Below are 23,570 nucleotides of genomic sequence, written 5' to 3'. Positions count from 1 at the left end.
AGCGCATTAGCTATCCCATTACTCGTCTAGCCATGACTGCAGTTCATCTCACTATATATGACATCTTTGCATTAGATTCCTTTGTGTGCATGTGCCTGTCTGTTTGCACACCTGTGAATTCACAATAGCACTGTAAACCTGAGCTTTCTGATTAGCCATATTGATTTGTATGTTTGGGGACACTCCCGATAGCCAATAACACGCGGTGCAGATCATGCTATCTGTCACGTGAGATCTTCGGCGTGCGTCAGCTTGTGTGCCTTGCTAATTGGCTCCTAAGCCTCTTAAGTAGCTGCCACCGCTCAAGTGGAGTTGGCTAGCCACTATAAACAACATGAAACCAGAACAGAACATCACAGCAAAGCATATTACCAAGGAGACCACATGCAAAGTAAAAAATAAGAGATGTTTTCCAAAAATGTCCTCTGACTTCACTGAAAATACAGAGTTAAACATTAGAGTGGGATCACGGTCTACCACACTTTTGCATAATGTGGTTTGTCATTGTGTTTAGAGACATTTAAACAACAAAATAATAACAGAATAAGAATTAGATCCAATTTGCACTTTCATCTAGTACCATCTGTGGAAATAAAGTGTTTCTCCTGGTACTACGAAATCTTTTAGAACGCGCAAGGTACCCTGTTAAACTGTATTGCATTTTGTAATTCATTATAATAAACTATGTATCTTTTCTGGTAGAGTGTCCACTGCCCGCTTGTCTTGATCTTATTGCTTTGCCTGGAATGTTCCACAGTATGGCATTAAACTTATCTATCTTGCAGTTATTCAATTATGTGTTTTCATTGCTCTAAAATACTTTGGAAAACATGTATTCTTACTGTAAGCATCTACTTGTCTCCATGGAGATAGATAAGACACCCTCCACCAGAAAAGTTACATAGTGCACCTTTAAAGCAGTGTTTAAAATTAATTTCTTATTTAGTTACTTACTTACTTACTTAGTTACCCATTTCCTTGTCAGAAAAAGAAAATATTTGAAGACAACTAGAAAACGGAGGTTGCCCTTAAAGATATACTACACAACGTTTCTGGTAGAGTGTCCGCCACCTGCTTTTCTCCATGGAGATGTTATTGCTTTGTCTAGAATGTTCCATGGTATGCCATTAAACATATACATCTAGCATTTATTAATTACGGGTGCTTCTATTGCTCAAAAACTGTGAATAGGGGCAACTCTCCACAGATCTGACCTGTAACGTAACATGGTGCTGTAACCTACTCGTCTTTCTCATGATAGGTAGTTTTAATCTATACTATGGAATATTCTTGACAAAACAATAACATTTCCATGGAGACAAGCAGGTGGTGGACCCTCCACTTTTGTTCACTGATTTGAAGGTCATTGGTTCAAATTCCACTCTTGACATAAAACATCATTGGGTGAGTGCTCAGATCCACTGATCTACAGGTTGTGATCCACAGGCTATTCTAGCTTCCACACATGAATGCTGTTGTTGTGTCCTTGGGCAAGACACTTAAGACACTTAACCCACCTCGCCCCTAGTATCTGTGTACACTGGTGTATGAATGTGTGTGTGAATGTGTGAGTGGTTCCTTGGTGTAAAGTGCTTTAATTGCCTTGAAGGTGGAAAAGCGCTAAATATAAATGTGACCATTTACCACAGTGCACATTTAATCTTAATCTACAGTACAGTTATAATTGACTTTCCAGTATTACCCAAAAATGCCTAGCTCAACCTTAATGATATAAGTCAACACCTCTGTATGCATATTGAGTGGGCTGATTATGTTAAGGCGCTGGGGCTAATATAAGGGGGTGGGGGCAGACTGGGGCAGTGGCAGCAGATTTGCAGAGTCTGGCAGACGGTGAGATGCCCAGCGGGGGGCACTCTGCTTTGGCTTGATAAGAGCCACGGGGGCCTAAGCTTCCTCCAATAGCAGCTGATGAGAGAGAGACCCAGCCACAGTGGGGAAAAGACTACTGAGAGTTTCTGCTCAAATAAAAGTACAGTTACATGGTTAAAGAGGAACTAAACATGAAATATTTTTTGCTACTAAACTTAGTATAGAGTTTTAATAGCATTATCCACTGTCCCTATAGTCATATTTTGGTAATTTTAGAGCAAACTAGGTCAATTTGCAGCTTTCTGGTAAAAAACAGTCAAGTGCGTGCTGCCTTCAGTGGCAATTGCAATTTCAAGTACTATGTGATATCACACAGGACTGCCCTGATTAAATCCAAGTTTTTCCACACACAAACAACTGGCTGCAAGGGCGGAGCTTGAAGTGTGGTTACCTGTTGGATCAATCACATTGTTCCTCCTTTGTCCACACCCCACCCTCCTCACTCTAGTCCAGTTTACCAGAGTTATTTGAAATGTGTTTGTGGGCAGAGTTTAGGCGTTTAGTCCCACTTTAAAAATGTACTCATACTGAAACTGCTTGATACCACTAAAACAATAAACTCAAAAGAAGGATAACTCCATTAAAAAATGAGCTGCCATAAATAAAAGTCACCAAAAGGATCCAGACACAAGCCGAAGCAGAAGCATCTCATCTCCTCAAGAAAGTACATCATTTATTCTCCATGTAGCCGAGGACTTAGCTCAGCTCCATTAGGCCTTGAATACTGCATGCACACAGGGCTGCCATGTGGAAACGATGGCTTTGAGATGAGTGCGGAGGAGGAAGGGTTTATGCAGGACTCCTCTGTCTTATTTTACACTGAACAAAATGTATTCAACTTTTCTTTTTTTTTTACTACTTGATTTTTTACTTTTTTACTACTCTCTATTGTTTGTGATACTTATAAGATACATTGGCAATCTTTAAGCTTATTTGCTTTTGATTACAGGAAGGATGTAATTGAATAAAAGCATACAGTTTCTTTAGTCCCTACCTAAAAAGCTACAGTTTAACAAAAAATATTAGTTTAAATTATACGTGGGAGACACTGAAAATCACAGTTGCTGTTTTTAAAATACTGCAAATTAGTTAATTGAAAATAAAATAACAGAAATTAGCAGCTGGCATCTTTCATACAAGGTTATATTTCTGCACTTTTCAGTTTTCAGGTCAGTTTCAGTTTGATCTGACTGAACCTCAATGGAATGTCCAGGTGCGCAGTAACACACTTCTGACGGATTGTGATAATATTGTTAATGAAATAAAAAAAATAATAATACTAATATAAATTTTTGTCAGCATCTCCTATAGTTATACATGAAGATTTTTTTTACACATTCAGGTAAATTTCATTTTTTGTCCAAATACTGTCATTTTCACTACACACTTAATAAACCATGAACCTGATGCATGATTTACCATGTCTTGTGTCAGAGAAAGCTGCTAAAAGGACCATAGCTTTAAGAGCCTGATCTAATCTATTTTTGACTTGGTTTTATCACCTACTGTCTGTCTGACCCCACCAGCCAGTGTGAGTATACTCAGAGTTATAGTTATGAATATAAAAGTTACTGTAATTGAGTTGATATTTTTGGGGGGTAACTGCTTTGTTTTGTTTGTTTGTTTTGTTTTTTAGTGCATTTTTAAACATGTAAATACTTAAATTGGTACCAGACTAATGTAAATGTAATCAATCAGATTTAAAATCATGGAAATTTCTGAGCACAGCACAAGCCCCAATCACCCCAATGTCTCACCACTCTCTACAAACAGAAAAAACAGCACTGCATGGCCTGCTCTGATTGGCCAGGGATCAGAAAATACACCGATTTGAAACAACTAATTCATCTTGAAACTGTTACAGATTAAACAAATGGTCTAATGTTAGACTAAATTGTGTTGTGAGTTGTAACTTAGTATTACTTTGAGTTTTTTTTTTTTCCATGCATACCATTTACTTTTATTTAAAGGTGCTCTGTGTAACCTTTCTGGTTCTGCAACCTGTTTATCTCCATGGAGATGTTAATTCTTTGTCTTAAAGTGAAGTGTCCACAGTATGGTATTTATCTAATCTGTATTGCATCTATTCAAATACAGGTGTTATTTATTGCTCAAAAGTATCTTAAAAATATCCATTCTTACTGTGAGTGTGGTCGCCTCTCCACAAATCTAACCTGTAATTTGCCCTGCAACTTTCCATGTAGATACATACGTTTATGGCTGCGAAACATTCTAGTCACATCTCATTAGAGACAAGCAGGTGATGGATCCTCCAGCAGACAAGTTAGACAGTGTACATTTAAGTTCAGATTTTCTTCAGCAATATATCAAATTTCATCATTAAGAACTGATAAAACGCAGACTTACTTTTGACATTGAGGTACATGGACTTGCTGACATCAGCGCCCACATCGTTGCTGACCCTGCACAGGTAGAAGCCGCTGTCCTCCTCCAGAACGTGTTTGATGAGAAGGGAGCCGTTGATCAGAACCTCGATACGGGAGCCAGGATTCAGAGGGATGGGCTTGAACTGAGGGACCCCCGCACCTGCCAAAGTCAACAGTGCATATTTAAAGTTTAGAGTTATCAAGCCTTTAACACAGCAAAGTACTAAACCAGGATTAGCTCAAGACAATTAAAGATACATTATATACAACAGTAATACCAAGAGAAAATTCTGTACCACCATGTAGTATCATGTGTACTGTATAGAATAAGCACTTTTTTGTAATAATGTAAGCTGACCAGACAGGAAACCTAACACAGAGTCTGTATAAAGGCTCTGTATTTATGTTTTTTGTACTAACTAATATATAGACAAGTTACATAATGGTGATCTTTGCTGCCACTTCCACTGAGAGATATGTGGTGTTTTCATAAACTCTTGTTTGGACTTGCGGTGGGTGTTTTATGCCTTAAGGCTGTGGACATGGGGTTTGTTGTGTTAACATTCAAAAAAACATCATCTTCTGCAAAGGATGTGCTTGCCTAAGGACAAAAAGCTTCTTCTAATTCAGCATGTTTGTCAAAGCAGAGAAAAACGCCAAAGTCAGTGAAAACCCAACAACACAACAGGGAAATGGCTTCTGCCATGAAAAACACAGAAGGTAAAATTAATGAGTATTTGTAAGGAAATGGTCCACACTTGAGCCCTAGTCACATACAGTGAACTAAACAGCAGAAAACTGTAGTTATTATACAAGTTTAGTCAGACTCTTATCTAGTTGGAATCGGGTATCAAAACAAGAAATACAAATGTTGCAGTACTGGCTAATGTGGAGGCTAAATTTATTATAATAACATAAAATATTTTGGCCTTGTTTTAGTCTTTGTATATGGTCATTTTAAAGGTGGTCACTATAAAGTTTTTATTATTATTATGATTATGATTATTATTATTATTATTTTGACTAGTATTTAAAAGCACTTCAAGGACCTATATTACGCCAAACTGACTCTTGTGAGCTGTGAGTGACCACATCAAAAACATACCCAGAGTTGTATTTTGTTTCATTCAGACATTTTGAAGTAACACTTTATTATTCGTTTGTCTAAATCTCCAAAGCTTAAAATGCTCTGTTCCACCTTGTAGTTTTCAAGTTACCTACTTTTTACCTTCCAATAAAAGTCCAATAAAATACATAAGCACAATAACAAGCTATACTGACCTTTGGAATACTCCCATTGGATTGTAGGAACTGGATAACCCTCCGCAGAGCAGTTCAATATCACAGACTTCCCATAGATGCCGTCTTGATCTTTTGGTTGCACCACAAATTTAGGTGGAACTGAAAGTGGGAAAACACAATTCAATTTCACTATTCTTTCTTAAATACAAATTGAAATAGGCTACAGGTTACATTCATGTGAGATCACAATATAATTAAAAAATCTCAGTAGTTTAAAATCGAGCTGGAGAACATGCCAGAATTATAAGAAGGAATTTACATTTTAACTGTCAGACTTGTTTCATATCTCTGTAATCACTGGGCCACAAGAAACAAAAACTACCACAAAGCTGTCTTCACTGTCATAAATTATGAAGCTGATATTACGTTTTCACATTTGTTTCATAAAGTATACAAGCCCCTTCCCTCCACCTGAAATTATGACAATATCAAACTCTAGAACTTGAATGCAGCCCGTGTAGATTCACTGTTTGCTGACAATAACCCGACTTATGTTCCATAAAACTTAAAACTTATTATTATTTATTAGAGATTGGCTCTACAAACTTATGTCTCAAAGTCCTTCCAACTGAGAACAATCATGTGTTTGGTGTTGAATAACTGCATCGCTTATTGTGAAAAAAATATTTTAACTTTTATTTATTAATAGAGACATTTAACTTTATTTTAGTTTCGATTTCATGTAGAAAAGCCCAGCAATTACAGAAATATTAACCACCAGGACAACAAAATCTGCGATCTGAGAGTTAAAAATTTTATTCTAATATACTATTCTTACGTCCAGCTTAATTTTAAACTAATAATAAATAAATAATAATAGATTTCATTTATATAGCACTTTTCAGGACACTCAAAGACGCATTACAACACAAATATTAAAACAGTCAAATGAGCTATAAACTGATAATTCAGGAAATTGGTATGACTTAGACCTCGGACTATAAGCTGGCTCTGGTGCTCCACGGCGGCTGCCTGGTTGCGTGCGATGCAGGTATAGTTCCCGTTGTGCATGAGCGTGAGGTTGGAGATGCGTAGAGAGCTGGTGAAGTCAATGTTGTCTATAGTGACTCCGAGGCTGGCGGGGATCGGTCGGCCGTCTTTTTGCCAAGTGATGAAGACGGGCTGGTCTCCGGACATGACCACACACGGGATGAAGACCCGCTGTCCGATGGAAAACCGTGGAAACTCAAACGGGTGAATAGTAGGGGGCACTGGAGACAGAGACAGAGACAAAGTTTATTTGCATCTTAGGAGTAATATTTTGGATTTGTGTGACTTCTTTAATGTTGTTTTTGTTGTTGTCTACACACTGCTGTCCAACAATATCAGCCTTCAATTATTAAGAAGTAAAAACACATTACAATTATATTACAAAGTCCTATTCATGGATGCGGTGATTGAAAATTAACAGATTCTGATTTTTAAATAGCATAATAATGTTGTGTGTTTTATAATGTGGAGTTAATATGATAAACAGAGATTCAGGAGCAGGACCACACCTCAGTCACCCTCTCCTCCTCACCAGTGAACCACAACTCACTTCGACCACACCTCTAATATCCCAGAAGCCTATTTGTAGCAGCCTTTCCCATCATCCCAGTTTGTCTCGGCTAACTCGAACCCACCCTCCCACCCCCTATCTTGTTTGTCTTTCAGCCATAAGACGCCTAAGAGGGGGGTCCTGTTCCAGCTGGGCCAATTGAAGATTGAGACGGAGCCCCCACCCAGAGTTTCAACCCAGGCATCTCCACCCCGCCTCATACATTATCAATAAACTTCTTCATCGCACTATGTCGTTGCTAGTGAAATAAAGCGTAAGTAGCATTTCTAACTTGCCATTCAAAACTTTCAAGTCTTCATTTCTCAGTATATAGTTTTAACATTTTAAATTGTATCACTCTAGAAGTCATACAAAGTGGATCTGAACCTAAAGGTATACCTATAATTAAATAATAGAGTAAAACATTTAACACAAAGTTCATACCACCGAATCCATGTATAAATGAAGTCTAAACTAGGTCTAAAACAGGACTATACCACAGTAGTTGTAACCAAGAATTTCCAAAGCTCCTATACTCTAAATTAAAATCTACTCTAAACTAAAAGTGTAATATGTAACTTTTTGGTTGGGGGTCCGTCACCTGCTTGTTTCTATAGATGTCATTGCTCTGCCTGCAAAGTTCCACAGTATGACATTAAACAGCTCTTCCTTACAATTATAAAAATACAGGTACAGGTGGATTTATAGCTCAACAATATAAGGAAAACAGGCATTCTGACTGTGAGTGGGGTCACCTCTCCACAGATCTGACATGTAACTTAGCCTGGTATCACATAACCTCAGGGGAGGAGATCGACTAAAGCACCTTTTTCAACGCAAGTCTTACTGGATCCATGAATTAAGAGCTACAACCTACCCAGGATTAAATGAGGAAATTGACCTCTGACCTTATCTATAACATATGGATTGCAGTTTTTCATATTTGGGGTTCCTGCCAATATCTGTTTCATATTTACTTGTGTGTAATTTTTTGTGCAAATATGTCCAGATTGGTACACGCTCATATTATAGTGATTAATGACTTTGTCTCTTTAAATATGTATGTTTAAAAATGTATGTTTATACCGTTGTATGGGTGATTTGTCACGTGACATGACATAAAACAACAGCAAAGCATATCAGAGTGCCTCGGATCTCCTCTTTCATCCTGTTTTTGTCTCCATGAAGATAGAAAGGTTTAATACCATACTGTGGAACATTCCAGACAAAGCGATAACATCTCCCTGGAGAAAAGCATTTGACCGACTCTCCACCAAAAAAGTTACACAATGCACCTTTAAGGAACCACTAAAACTTCAAGGAACACAGCACAGTTTGAAAATTCCAGTATAAAATATTTGGCCTTTTCAGCCTATTCTACGTGTACCTCTGTGTATTTCCTTTCCAAATCAAACCATAATGCTGTGACTCTACATAGATAACAGTTTATTACCATGTCACATTCATTGAGACTCAATTTCTCTCAAAACAACACATAACGCACATGCTTGTCACACTCTCTGGGGACTCTTTAGCCACTGTGAGAACCAGATGCTTCGGAAAATTAATGATTTAAAATAACATTGGAATAAGCGGCACTTCAGCGCTTATTTAATTCACAACAAAATAGGCATAATAGGCTCCTGGGGATTCCCTCTCGGCAGCGCTGGAATGCTAAGCAGCCAGCAGGCAAATTAGCCGAGGTGGAATCGCGCGCTAGCTTTGTCTACACCGCGTGATTTCCCTTTCGCGTACTTGTTAGCACTCCAAGACCTGTGAACGAGGGGAGGGGGTCCGCCCATCCACATTTCAAATTATGAAACGTCACTGAGAGAGATATCTAGGGTTATGATCGTCTGGCTCAGCTCTGTGTGCTGTGTTTTCAAATGAGATAAACTGAGATAAAGTGGTGATAAAGGTGCGTTAGTGGTATTAGCGGCGGTGGAAAAAGGACTCAATTTTGTTAAGTTAAAGAACAGATAGTAGAGCAAAAAATACTAAATAGTATATTGAGTTTGAGATGTAATAAAGCTTTAAATGTATTGTTTTTAATACAGATTTGTGCTGAAATTTGTTCAATAGAAACAACTGAAATTATATTTTTTTCTAGCTTCATTGTATATTTTTTGTTGTTGTCTTATAAAAAAACTCAGCCTTTTCAAAGCCTTTCTCAAATGTAGCGAAATAAAGGTAAAAAGCAGAGGTGGGACCAAGTCTTCATTTTGCAAGTCTCAAGTAAGTCTCAAGTCTTTGACCTCAAGTCCAAGTCAAGTCCCAAATAAAAAAATCCAAGTCGAGTCTCGGGTCACTGGCCCATAAGTCCAAGTAAAGTCTAAGTTGTCTGCTTTCAACTTCAAGTCATTTCAAGTTTTTAAACCAAAGTACCAAATATAGCTTTGTTTTTGTTATTTATATGATTTTTAAGATACACTGAAATTATAAAGTCACAGTATATTTATATATGAGTATTAATAGAGTAGTAGAAATGCAAATTTTTTCCTTTTTAAATGTTTTGACAAAATCTTAATTACAGTCAGAATAGAAAGAATTCAGATTTAAAAGTGCTTCTCAAGTCTTCTCAAGTCACAGGCCTCAAGTCCGAGTCAAGAGGACCACCTTGAAAACGAGATGGTGACACATCTCAAGAGGCTTATCCTCCAAACAAATAAATTCAAATTCAAGTCTTTGACCTTCAAGTCCAAGTTGAGTCCCAAGTCTTAGTCCATTTTATCAAGTGAAATCTCAAGTCCTAAAAATAGTGACTAAAGTCTGACCCCCAAGTCACAACTTGCAAGTCCCCACCTCTGGTACAAAGTATCCACTCTAAAATGTGCTTAAGTAAAGTACACGTACCTAAAATGTATACTTAGGTACAGTACTTTGCTACTTTTAATTTGTAACCTTCCACCACTGGCTGTTATTGATGTGGCGGTTTAAACAGGTTCTGATACATGCAGGCGTTTGCATCTGTCTGCGCTCTTTAGAGTAGATTTATGATGTGGCATAATTTAAATGTCCAATATCTATAAGAAGCTGCAGTGTGATGGAGCACCATGGTATAAGGTCAGATAGGACTGTCACGATAACACAGTTTGAAGCAGAACATATTGCTACACAGAAATATTAAGATAAACGATAATCATTATAAGGCATGAGCTGCAACAAATAAATGGCAGAATGAACCAATAATTAGCTATATAAGTTATTTATTCTACCCTTTAGAGCTGAAATGGCTTAAATCTCCCCATTATTGCAAAGAAATTGTACGTGTGAGTCCCAAAATATATTGTTCCAGCTATATTTATTGAATGATAAGTCGTTATTGTAATTATCGCGACAGGCCTAAAAGACTGAAAAAAGACTAAAAAACTGTAGAGATCAAGATGCAATAAAGCTTTAAATGTATTGACTCTGATACAGATTTGCGCTGAAATTTGTTCAATAGATACAACTGAAATTACATTTCTTCCTAGCTTCTTTGTAGCTTTTTGTTAAATTGAAACTACAAATTTGTTAAAAAATAAAATCTCAGCCTTTCTAGACGGTCTCAAACTATGATAAAAAAATAATAATACTATTACTTTTCAGTTCAGTATAGATAACTACTCTTAAATGTAGTGAAGTAAAAGTAAAAAGTATCCATTTTAAAATAGCAAAAGAAGAAATAAATTTGTCAACTGGACAAAAGGGTCAGACTGTGGTGGGATTTATTCTACTTGTTCAAAACATGCATTACTAAGTGCTATAATCTAAAACAAAATGCCGTACAAATTGAAGATATAGAAGATTCCATCTAGCCAATTTTGATATGTCAATTTCATTTTTTCTAATACAGGTATGGAAAAAACTAAAATCTATGTTTTTAGTTCAAATGTGAATTAGTGAGAAAAAGAAACAACAAAAATATTGTTTTGCATACGACCTAACCAATTAAAGAATCAGGATTGCGTTGAGACTGTAGTTAGTGTGCATGTTTTACCTTTGACAGTGACATAGACACTCTGGTGCGTGGACAGTTGAGGCTGGACCAGCACATTACAGGTATATTCTCCTTCATCCACATCTTTCTGCACGTCAAACAGCTTGAGGGTCCCGTTGTTCTCAAAAGCCCTCTGCCGGTGATTATAGGGCAGCAGATTGGAGTCCTTGTACCACTTTATAGAATAGTAAGGGTATCCTATGACCCGGCAGTGGATGTACATATCCCGACCAGCTATGGCAGTGAGATTTTTCATGGGTCTGATGCTGGCCGGCCCTTGGGAAACACATTGAAGAACAACTCTCTTACATTGAATTTGAGGCTCAGGTTACAATCCATGCTGTACAGTGTGCTAACATGTCTTGATTCATTTTGGGAATAATTAATATGTGAACCAAATATTTTTTCGATTTTTGGAATTTGAATAATTTGGAGACGAAGCCGTTACCATTTGCAAATAAAAACGTCCATGCACATTTTAGTGTTGGGAGAAATACATACAATAAATAAAATGTATTTAATGACAGTATACCAAATACCACTACTTGAATATATTTTGTAATATATTAGGTTAAATGGTCCAATTAGAGTACTGGATTCTGAATACTTCACTTTAAAGTGTTCATATTACACTACTGATCTATGTTATAATATTGTTTCCTCATCACAAATATACGTGGAGTTGTTTTTTGTTTCATTCACACGTTTGACACACTAATTCTGCATATTTAGGCGAAGAAAACACTCCTTGTGATGTTATGTGGTAATACAGGAAGTGCTCCACTGAGTTTTTAAACTCCAAACACTTTCACTAGAATTACTTGGTGATTTCTAAAATGGAATTGCTAACTCTGCTGAACTAAAGTTAAAGGGAAGCTGCTAACTTGAAAACTATCACTACATGACATCACAAGGTGGAACAGAGCAATTTGAGCTTTGATTTGTAAGATAATAATATAATACCTTTATTTATTATAAGACCTTTAAGATAAATATTACTTTATGGGTCTACCTCTACTTCCTGCTGTAAATGGTTCCTGACAATCCTGTCTCCCCTCTAACTGAATCTATCACCAAAAGAATTACTCACACTAGAGCCTCTTATGCGCACTTGTTAAAAACTAACAAGAGGACCAATCAACTTCCACAGCTCTAGATCTGTCCGAGAAACTGACGATTCCACATAGGTTTCATTTTAACATGTGGTAAAAAGCAATTTAACTAGACTCAGTAGTGTACTTTGAGCACGCATCCTCAGTTGCTAGCCTTTTTAGCACGATTAGGGAGCCAATGATGTGAGAAGTCATTACACTTTCTAGTCTATGGCACCTGTGGAGATTTATCTTCATTGCCTGGCTGCATTCAACATCCATGGACTCATGCTTAAGGGCTGCAGTATCAGCCTATTTAGCCTAACAACATGCAAGAATGAGCACAACCAAATTAGAATAATCAGTGCACAGGACCCAGATGGTAACTGTAATAATAATATTGGCTTTAAAGGTGCACCGAATAACTTTTTGGTTGGGGGTCCGTCATCTGCTCATTTCTATGGATATATCATTGCTGGTAGGATATAATGCACTTAAAAACTTCTTCATGGACTCCACAGCATACTACTGTTCGTCACATTCAATCTCTTTTATATAATAATTATTGTGAACTGAATGTGACATAATGAGCTTTTTTAACTGATCCCCCAAATAAATAATACTTTTTATTTTAGTTTTTCCAGGACCAACAACAAAAAAGTTGGATAACTAATGAAACTGGGTAGAAATTACACTTAACTTCAAATCTGCTATGTATTATTACTATAAACTTGCCTTTATAAATTACCAAAACTACTATTTACTGTAATATCAAGGGTCAAACCTTTGTATTTTCAATTTTATGTTATAAGAAACAGTTTGGTAATGAATTATTCAGCATGTAGCAGTTAGGAAGGAAGGCAGTAGAAATGCACTGATACTATGAGATAACAAAAAATGCTTCTCTACATTGTATTAAATATTCTTTTTGTTTATCTTTATTAATTGCCTATTTGACACATTTTCTAACCTCCTAATCTGTTTTCTTCTCCCTTTGTTGTTTCAAACCATTATAAAATGACTTGAATACATATAAAGTGTCTAAAAAAGCATAATTAATATTAACCGATCTAATCCAAATACATGTACATCGACTTTGGCCCAAACTGAATCAAGACATGCTTTTATGTATATGTGATGGTGTGGGGTAAAAGTGGATCTGACAAGCACCTCTTACGTTTATTCGCGCCTGGTAGGAGACAGTCCCAGCGGAGTTGTTACAGATACAGCGGTACACTCCTCCGTCTGGGACCTGTGTTTGGCTGATGTTAAGATGGCTGACCACGTGGCCATCGGTGTTGGTGTAGTGAGAAATGCGATGGCGACTGTCTCGGACCACCGGCTCGTCGTCAAGGGTCCACGTCACCCTGGGCTCCGGGGTCCCCTTCACAGTGCACGACAGAGACACAAACTCATTGATGTTGTAGACCTTCTCGCTAAATGAGGCCAGGATCTTAGGGGTTCCATCTGAGACAAAGAAACATACAATAACTATCAATATTAGAACCTTACCCAATCAGCCAGAAACACAGGATTTGACAAAACTTTACAAAGACGAGTAGATCTGGAGCTGTGTCCTGTCTCCCTGATTTCAGAGGGCGTAAGTGCCAGGCGGATTAACCAATAAGAGAAATGTATGCTCCGTTTGCATTGAAAAAAACTCAAACATGGCTGCTTACATGTAAAAAAGGGGAAAAAACAACAGAAAGGACTGAGAAACAGCACAAATTTGAACAGAATCAACAATCAAATCACCAAACTGTAACTTATTTCAAGTAAAAGAAGTTATTTATTTTGTTCTGAATGTTATGAGAATTTTCAAGAGGAGATGTCTTCTACATTTGAGGGACAAATGTACAAATTAACATCTGTGGTCGAACTGTCTCAGGTTTAGATGGAGGTTTTTCACACTCTCTGGTCTGATGTAGAAGGGACTGGCTGGTCAGGCAAGTACCACAGTAGACTTATTTCCTTACCTTCCAGGATGACTTGAACAAAATCTTGAGCAGACAGTTTGCCGTGTCTTGCAAAGCACTGGTAGGCTCCTCCGTCACTCTTGGCCATGCCTGCCATCACCAGGTTCTCCCGGTACTGGCCCGTCATGTGTACGCTGTTGCTAGGGTAAATAAGCTCTCCATTTCGGTACCATGACAACTGGTACTCCTCGGAGCCGGTCACTCTGCAGGACAGGGACACCTGGCTGCCCACACTCCCCCTCACCTTCTGTGGACTCACCTGCACATTCAGGGGCTCTGGAACAAGACATCAGAGATAACAGAGTAAGACTTGGCCTGCATTCACATTTGCATATAGACCATGTCAAAACTGGGGCAAAACTCTGAACTGAATCTGGATGAGAGCAGGACTAAACCAGGACTAGCACAAGACCAAATCAAGTCTACAACAAGACTAAAATGGACCCAAACCGGAACCAAGTCAGTAAAAGTGTGAATGCACCCTTATTAACTGTGTCCCCAATTTTTATGATTAGACTAAAGTGAAAAGTTTTATGCATATATTTTTCATGCATATTTAGGCTGTTGTTTGGGCCAAAAAAAATATCTGAATCTGCTGGACATTCAGACGGTTTCCACAAAGTAAAACCGTCTGACCTTGCAGCATTAGGATTCGTTGGCTCGATGGTAGGCAGGTACTTTTTTATTTAACCAATTGCTGCTATTTGGTCGGGACGTATGTAATGCACCGCTAACAGGGCTAACTGGTATATCAAGCTTTCTCCTTGATAAAATTCACCAAACATTCTCTTCTCTCCGACTTTAAATCCTGGATCTCAGGAATCGTTGCCAACACAGAACAGAATGTATGGCTCTTCGCTGACTGACTGGTGCCCGACCTCGCACTTAGGGTGTTTTTGCAAACTGTCTAGTGTATTCCGATTCCTGACCTACTCGCTGGAGAGAAATTACATTTAGCTGAGGCCTATATGCTAAAAAGGGCAAAGATCGGCCCAATATCTCGGCCTACCAATATATATGGGTCTCTTTCTAACTAGGTAAACAATAATTTTCAATGAAAAAGGTGACTGCTATAATGAAGACATTCTGGTTTGAATATGCATGTTCCTCCATGTGCATAACCAACATTGTTTTACGGTAATACTCACCTTTGACGAGCAGCCTTCCCACCACCTCGGCGTTCCCGTATCCGTTCCACACTTCGCACACGTACGTCCCGGTGTCAGTGGGCTGGGCTCTCTCTATGAGAAGCCCGGTGACGCTCTGCCTGAAGCGCGTGTCGGGCTCCAGGGGCCGGTTGTCCTTGAGCCAGCGGTACTTGGGCGTAGGGTGGCCCGAGGCTTTACAGGGCAGCTCCACCCGATGGGACGCCATGACCTCACGACGCTCGAAGCTGTCCAGGATGTGTGGCGCCGAGTTGGTGGGGTCTGTTCAGGACATATGCAAACTGAAGTTTTAAAAATGTTTTCTGTGTTTATGTTTATAATATATTACTGTAATGCTAAACTGGCTACACAATATAAAGAAAACAAGAAATTAGCAGTAATATAATATCCAAAATCAACTTTAATACAGTCCTATCACGGTAACAAACTTTGAAGTACGATATATTGCTACAGAGAAATATAACACTGAAACTAGTTTATGCAACTGCCACATAAACAAAGCAGGATAATCTCAGTAAAATACTTTTTAAATTTTGTAATGGTTAAAATATCTTAGCCACAGCAAATAAATAGCAGAATGAAGCAATAATTACCCATGAAAGGTATTTATTCTACCTTCTACAGCTCAAATCTTTTCCTTCTACAACTAAAATAACAAAAATCTCTCCATTATTGCGAAGAAAAGTCGATATAGTATTAATTGTGACAGGCCTAATCTAACCAGCTATATGAAAAACCTTTCTAGTTGACCACTGCTTTGCGTTTTCACATAAAGGGGTAAAGTTTCTCATGCGAGGCCCATCCCCCTCTTGGCACAGTTGTAATGACCTTTATCATATGTCATTCTCTTTTTTCGTTCATGGCTCTGTTCTGTCAGTTTCCATTTGATTCAGACTGTCTGTTTCTGCGAGCAGCACTTTATTTCCATATGTTCCACTGTCCACACTCATAATAACAACATGCAGCAAAGATCAAAAATAAACAGTAACTTTAGAGAAGATATGTTATGACGTATTATGCTTTTGTCTACTATATGATTATAATCTATGACACATGTTTAAATTTTAGACATCTTAAATAGCAATATTGAATTAAAATGACTTATTATGAAAAAGCAGTCCACTTATGGTTGAAAACTGCACCATCATCATAAAAAAATGCGTAGACCAAGCTGACTGCTCTACCTACGGAGAGCTACAGGTCATGGTAACATGTTAACAAAATTGCTTCTTAATTCTATGTGTATCACTGTAGGTATATCGCTCAAGAGAATATAGACGATAAATGATAATACTGAAACTACTTTATGCCACTCACACAATAACCCGGAAGTAGAATTATTCCCAAAAAACTAGTACAATATGGTTAAAAAATACAAACTGTAATAAATAAATAAATAGTAGAATTAAAAATTTTAGTAGCTAATAGTATTTATGAGTCATAAAAGTTGTTCATTTAGCCGTCTAAAGCTCAAATCTTATAGTAGTATAAAAAAATAACAACAAATTCCCCTCTAGTACAAAAGAAAAAGTAGCATGATAAATAATGACATCTCAAAAATTATACTTTCATCTATTGAACGATATTTGGATATAGTAATTATTGTGACATGTCTAATCAATGTTTAAGGAACAAATACACTTTTAGAGTACAAAGTAGATACAGACTTTAATGCAGGCCTGTCACAATAATTTTTTTTTAAGTATAATATATTGCTACAGAAAAATATAATGATAAAGGATAACACTAAAACTAGTATATGCCACTGCCAAAAAAACAATAAAGCAGGGTGGTAGGGGAAAAACATGAATTTTCAGAGCACTGGTGAAATTTAAGCACTTTGATTGTAGAAAAACAAAGGTTACTCGAACATGCATGAATCGCTCTAAATACAACTTTCTGTAGGTAAATGAGAAAGGAAAAACATTACAACGTTCTTAAAAACCAAAACTGAAAGATGATGTAAAAACAGTGTTACCTGATACGATGAGGCGGGCACTATTGCTCTGTCTGGTCTCCCCTGTGTAGCGATGGCGTGTCATACACCTGTAGTTGTAAAGGCCATCCTCCATCTGCACATCCAGAATGTAGAGGGCGCCCGTGGATGTGATGAGGAACCGGGACACTGCAAAACAACACACATGCACCATAAGAAATCCACAATACAACACATATATAACAGTATAGATCACTCTAACAGCTTACTTAATATACGGCAGTGGTTCTTAAACTTTTCTCATTACCTAAGAAATTGTTTATCTTTCTGAGTACCACCAGATCTAAACCAGGTCTAAAACATAACTATTCCAGGCCTGATCAAAATCTAAAATAGAGCAACAACATGACCACAGTGGTTCTAAACAAGGAAGATTAAAATATGGATAAATTGGACATTAAATTAACCAAACAGTAGACCTGTACTGGACCTCATGTACCACCTGAAGTAGCCCGCATACCTTGTGATGTAGCCTAGCTTAACAAGTTTTTTTTTGCCTTAAAGCTTGTGGTGGATACCTCTGCCGGCACTCCACAGTGTCAGTATTATTTCATTTCATTTACATTAAGTTAATTACATAATTTACATTACTCACATAATTTAATTCCTTTATTTAGACTAATATTCGAATATGGGTGCACACATTTTAGTTAATATAAGTGTGAATTATTTACTTACACTTATTCTTTTTGTTTTTTTGAGTGCCTGACGGAGGACCCTCTGGAGAGACCATCCATGAACACACAAAGGGGGGAGCATTATTTAGTTTGTTTTGCTAAGTTCGTTTGTTTAGTTGCTTTAAGGTCACTTTATTATCACTTATTGCTTTCTGTATTATACTTATTTGCCTTCTTGTTACTTTGATTAAGTTAGTAGTTTTTGTTTTTTGTTCATTATTTAGTGTAATCCTCCCCTCTTGTGTTCAGCTTTAGATGGTCCTTAGGTATTTAAACTCCCCTGTTCCTTTGGTTGGGTTAGTTTTGCTCTTTTCAGTTTGATTTGAGTTACCCCAGTTGGGCCTGGTTATTCATGATTTACCTAATTTGAGCTTTTGTTAAATTATCTCTTTTTTGACTTTATTAAATTTAAACTTATTTTTATACCTTGTCTTTGCCTTTCTGTTTGGTTTGTAACTTTTCAGGAGGAAGGTACAATTTCTCCATGGTAATGCTATTGCTTTATGTACAGTATGTTTCTCAGTTGCAATTTAGATATCTATCTTCCAACTATTCAATTACAAGAGCTGGAAAAACAGGGTTGTCTCTCCACAGATCTGAGCTGTAACTTGTCTTGGTTGGAGTCACCTGTTTTCCATGGAGAAATATAAGTTTAATGATATACTGAGAAACATTCCTTTAACTGCAAATGGCACTAGAACAAAACACACAAAACCAAGACAACATCAGAAATTGTTGCATCAGTAGCAGCACAGTTTCCATTTTCTCAATTTTCCCTCTTTCATTAGCAAAGACAACCACAGGCATTCTCTAAATCAAACAATACTGCGCAGCCAATGTCGAAGTGCATATTTATCCAATCGCGCTGGAATAAAACCTTATGCATTCAAAGAGGGGGAATTGAGAAAATCCAATATTGGAGTCTCTCTTAGCAAATATTTGCAAGTCAAGTGCGGAACACAGGGGCTCTGTACGATCGTAGTCACCAAACAACCCGTTTAGCTCCCAGGCGCCGTGACAACCATGTGTGTTGTGTGGCGCTGGAACATGTCTCGTTATCATGTAGCTCATCTTTCTCTCTGCCTCTCTGGGGGAAAGTGTCTCTCTCTTCTTTACTGTGTCTTTTACCTGCTCCAGACTGAGGCGCAGAGCCGGAGATCACAGCGTGCTTTGATACGGCGAAGCAGCGAGCAGGTCATGTGCGCTAATATCATGCTAATGTTATGCTAATTTGAGTGAGCACGTGGAGAGTGGAGAGAGGCAGTCTGCGTTTATGAGGAGTGATGTTTGTGTTCAGGCTGCTGTTTCAGGTGCCAGAGGTGATGGAGAAGTATATCTGGGATGGGGCTTGAATGGAAACCAAAAATACATAGCTTGGTATTATATATAACATTTTTGGTAATATATACAGTTTTAAATTGTTACTTGCTATGGCAACAGTCCTAATTTTCCATCATTCTGAAACCCACGGACAGTAAAATGTTATTTACTTGGGCTATATGGGCTGCCATTAAATTTTGTACAACAGCTCACCCTTATGTAACAGATAATACTCCCTACAACAGTACAACAACTCACCCTTAAGTAACGGATAACCCTCTGTCCTGTCAATCATTATATCATTGTTGTTCTGGCTTCCTATGACCTCTTGTATAAAGCTGTGATTTTATATTTTATTACTTATCTTACTATTTTATTTTTACTGTACATTTACATTTATGTAACTATGTCTTATTTGACACCTGTCTCTTGCTATCTTTTTTGCTACTTATTTAGAATTTATTATTACCGTTCTCTTTGTTATTATATTATACTGTGATGTATGAGCTCCTGTGCCCAAATAATTTCCCTTGTGGATCAATAAAGTTTGTCTAAATCTAATTCTAAGTCTAATTCAGTATCATTTAGTCATGTACTTAAAAAATTAATATTATAATACCAATATGACAAATTAATTTCTTTGAGATTAACCAAATTCACTATAATCCTATTAAACAAATAAATGGAATGGAATGTTCCAGAGTATAACACCAAGCCAAGTTACAGGTCAGGGGCCTCATTTATAAAACTTGCTTACGCAAAAATCCTTGCGTACACGCTCTCTACGCCAACCGCGGTATTTATGAACCTCGACTAAGGCGTGGCGCTTTGCATAACTCTACGCCAACTCAGGACCTCCTGTAAGCTCTACGCAAAGTCTGGAGACACGGGGAAAAAGCGACACTCGTGGAGAGAATCAGAAGTGAACAGAGTTTGAGGAAGTGTTTGATCAGAAAATCCACGTATACAGAAGAATTACCTTCAGATTTGCGCATTTAAGTGTTTGGTTCGCCAAAACACAGACAAGGGCTGTTTATTCCACTCATTATTCTCCACAATATTATACATTTGAAAGTCGTGCATGAGCGAGGCCACGTTCCCGGACCCAGTGTAGCACAGAGTCTCCCACAGTCCACACCGCGACCATAGATTTCTATAAAACACAGTCTGTGACCAACACAGAGGACGAAATAATGACCCGACCTGAGACAAAAACTCTTCCCTTGGACACTGTAGGAGACAGGCTTTGATTTAATGAACAAAACTTTAACACTTTTACTTTAGTCTTTAAGCACCAAGCGCCAGAGTGGCCTGAGTCTGCAGACAACACGAAGACTACTGACCCGAACCAAAATCTTTCCTACATTTTTGTGTAATGGGAACTCTTGCACATGAGAGCTGCTCTCTAACTGTATGAAGAACAGAATAATGCCTGTGCAATATAGCGATAAAACTCTTGAAACAGCGAAAAAACACATGGGCTTTACTGCAAAGATGTGCTGCCTAAATATTATGAAATATGATTAAATGAACAGATGAGTCATTGTTGTCACTTTTAGTTTTGTATTTATTTATCTTTGACGTGATCACGTGGTGCTGCGTGGAGCGTCCCCCTCCCTCTGTCCCGCGTGTCTCGGTCAAACCCACTGATTATCGGCTCATGTTTAGGGAAATCTCATTCACGAGTCACTTTACATGCTCCTTTTATGGTGAGGTGGAGGTGTGGAGAGGGCGTGACGTGACGTGGGTTTACGTGCGCAAATTCTAGTTGCAGGTGGGATTTATAAAGCAAAGATTGCGTGGTTTGGTGCGTGCGGTGGGTTTTCTAAATATGGAGTTTGCCTGGCGCACGCCTTTCGTAGCTACTAGGCGTACGCACTAACTTACGACAACCCCTGCGCAGTTTTTTATAAATGAGGCCCCAGATCTGTGGAGAGGCAAGCCCACTCCAAGTAAGAGTGCCTGTTTGAGTAAGAGGCATTTTTGAGCAATAGAAAAGCAATAGAAAAAAGCTTGTAATGAAATAAATGCTGGATACATTTAATGCCATGCTGTGGAATATTCCAGGTAAAGCTATCTCCATGGAGACAAGCAGAAATTTACATTGAGTGCCTTTAGATCAGAGACATGTCAACTAACAGCACGTACATTAACACATGGAAGCTAGAGGAAACTATGAAAGTAATAAAATAGTCTTATAGCCCGTTTGTGATCTTTCTGAACCTTAGGACTTCAATCAGTCAACATGTCTCATAGTTTAGATCTAACTGCAGCAGTAGTTCACTGGTGCACTCACGCGTGTTTACAGGAGCTGTGATATTCAGTGAGACATGGACAAATGGGAGGACAATGAACAAGGAGGAGGAATCCACCGAGGAGAGAGTGAGGATGGAGAGTTGACCTAGTTACAACGGAAAACCCATGGACCAGGTAGCTCTAGGTTTATCCATGAGATTATTCTGTATGGAGACAACGTCAAGTTTAACAATTACAAATTAAGTGATATGAGAGTATGAGATGATCACATTCAAGAATCTGAAAACCACCATTAGTGAAAGACATTTTACTTTTCTTTTGTAAAAAGAAAAACACAAAACACAAGGAAATTCACATAGGCCTATATTATGTAAAAATGACTTGTGAGCTTTAAATTTAGAATGTTGTTATCTCTTTAAAAACAGACCTGGAGTTGTGTTTTATTTCATTCCCACATGTTTGAGTAACCGTTTATTATTAGTCTGTCTACATCTCCAAAGCTCAAAATGTTCTGTTCCACCTTGTGATGTCATGAAGCGATAATTTTCATGTTAACAGCAACATTTACCTTCAGTTCAGTAGAGATGGGCAATTCCAGGGCTGAAATCAGCCAAATAATTCTAGTGAAGTGTATGGAGTTTAAAAACACAGTGAAGCACTTTCTATATTACCACACAACATCACAAGGTGGAACAAACATTACAACATAGAACAGAAAATGGAGTAAAATGGGCCCTTTAATAATTTTGCTGTATGGCCAATAGCTGCAGTTATATGTGTGTTGTTTCCCTTGATTGGCCTTCTGTGCTTGTGTGTGCCTGTGGGGGGAGCATCAGAGGTTGACAGGGCAGGTTTCTGAATGAGAGGAGCTTTCATTAGAACAGACTGCCTGTCACGGTGACAAAAGCCCTGGCTCTGCAGAGGGGAGTGCAGCTACAAACAGGCACAGATATGGGTTTATCAGAGGTGGGCTACTTACTACAGCTCAAAACATAAATACAAATAAAAGTCCTTTGTTATAAAATAATAACTGGAAACATCTATGTTTCTAATGATACATCACATTTTAATTACCATTTTAATGAGTGATTCAGTATTCTGGTAGTTCGGGTTGTAGTGTTTGTTCTCTGAGGCATATGTGGTGCTTCATGTACTTCAAGGGCATTAGAGTGCTGTTTTACCACAGTCCAATCCAACATGGCGTCTGTGTGTAAAAGCCTTTTGTACCAGTGTGTGAGTGTGAATGTGTTCATGCAGTATCCAGCTGCATGCAGCACTGGTCAATAATAACGATCGCCTGGTGCACTACGCTCCTCGCCGTTCCTCGGTGCTCCTTGCCGCGTGGCCTTTTGCATACTAACTCTGCTCTGGAGACAGCAGCCCCTGTTCCCTGAGTGAGGGAGGGCTGCTGTGAGAATGGCCCGGGCCCACACCTGCCTGTGTCAGAGTAAATCTAAAGTATGGCTTCAGTGGAGCAGGTGGCTGTAGCATCAGGCTCTGCTCTTCCTCTCTCTGGCCCGCCCAGCTGCTCGGACACAAACACAAGTCTCTCTCTGTGATCACACTCAATAGATCCAATGAATCCTCATAAACCAGAGCCACAGAGTGCTGCAAGGAGCCTCTTTGTTCAGTCAGATGGAGGACTGCAGCCCTCTGCTCATACACTCTGTATGAGCACTCATTTATGAGTTTATTCAAAGTGTTCACAAATTCAGTCCTTGCTGCTGTGTCATGGCTGGAGGTTAAAGTCAGACTAAAGAGAAACATCTCTGACACAAACTGCTGCTCTTTGACCTGCCACCACAGAGCACCATCTGCCTGACACCGCCTCCACCAGCTCAGCACTGAGCCGGCCTCATTTTAATATTCTACATAATTGAGACATGAGCGCAGCCGCGGAGAGGGAGAAGAGACAGAGCGATAGAAATGAAAAGATCAAGAGGGAAAGAGCACCTCTGGGATACAACCACTCTCTGTCATCTAAAATGAC

The 23,570-nt window shown here is 38.4% G+C and overlaps 1 protein-coding gene across 4 annotated transcripts in view; it reads right to left on the bottom strand.

Moving 5' to 3' along the window:
• Nucleotides 1–23,570, bottom strand: part of LOC110169097 (cell adhesion molecule DSCAM-like) — a 162,636-nt gene that overhangs the window by 57,687 nt on the left and 81,379 nt on the right. For all 4 annotated transcript variants that reach the window (XM_055148442.1, XM_055148440.1, XM_055148441.1 and 1 more), the window contains exons 4-11: nt 17,310–17,456; nt 15,314–15,592; nt 14,166–14,441; nt 13,360–13,656; nt 11,099–11,374; nt 6,512–6,790; nt 5,559–5,678; nt 4,258–4,437 (exon numbers count right to left, since the gene is read on the bottom strand). In XM_055148442.1, the coding sequence (XP_055004417.1) occupies nt 4,258–4,437; nt 5,559–5,678; nt 6,512–6,790; nt 11,099–11,374; nt 13,360–13,656; nt 14,166–14,441; nt 15,314–15,592; nt 17,310–17,456 (1,854 nt within the window). The remainder of the gene's footprint in view (nt 1–4,257; nt 4,438–5,558; nt 5,679–6,511; nt 6,791–11,098; nt 11,375–13,359; nt 13,657–14,165; nt 14,442–15,313; nt 15,593–17,309; nt 17,457–23,570) is intronic.

The sequence above is a fragment of the Boleophthalmus pectinirostris genome, unplaced genomic scaffold, assembly GCF_026225935.1.
Source record: "Boleophthalmus pectinirostris isolate CB_2022bp ecotype Guang Dong unplaced genomic scaffold, ASM2622593v1 HiC_scaffold_12, whole genome shotgun sequence".
NCBI classification, from domain to species: domain Eukaryota; kingdom Metazoa; phylum Chordata; class Actinopteri; order Gobiiformes; family Gobiidae; genus Boleophthalmus; species Boleophthalmus pectinirostris.
The sequence above is the reverse complement of the archived record's forward strand: the minus strand, read 5'-3'. Positions and strand labels throughout refer to the sequence as shown.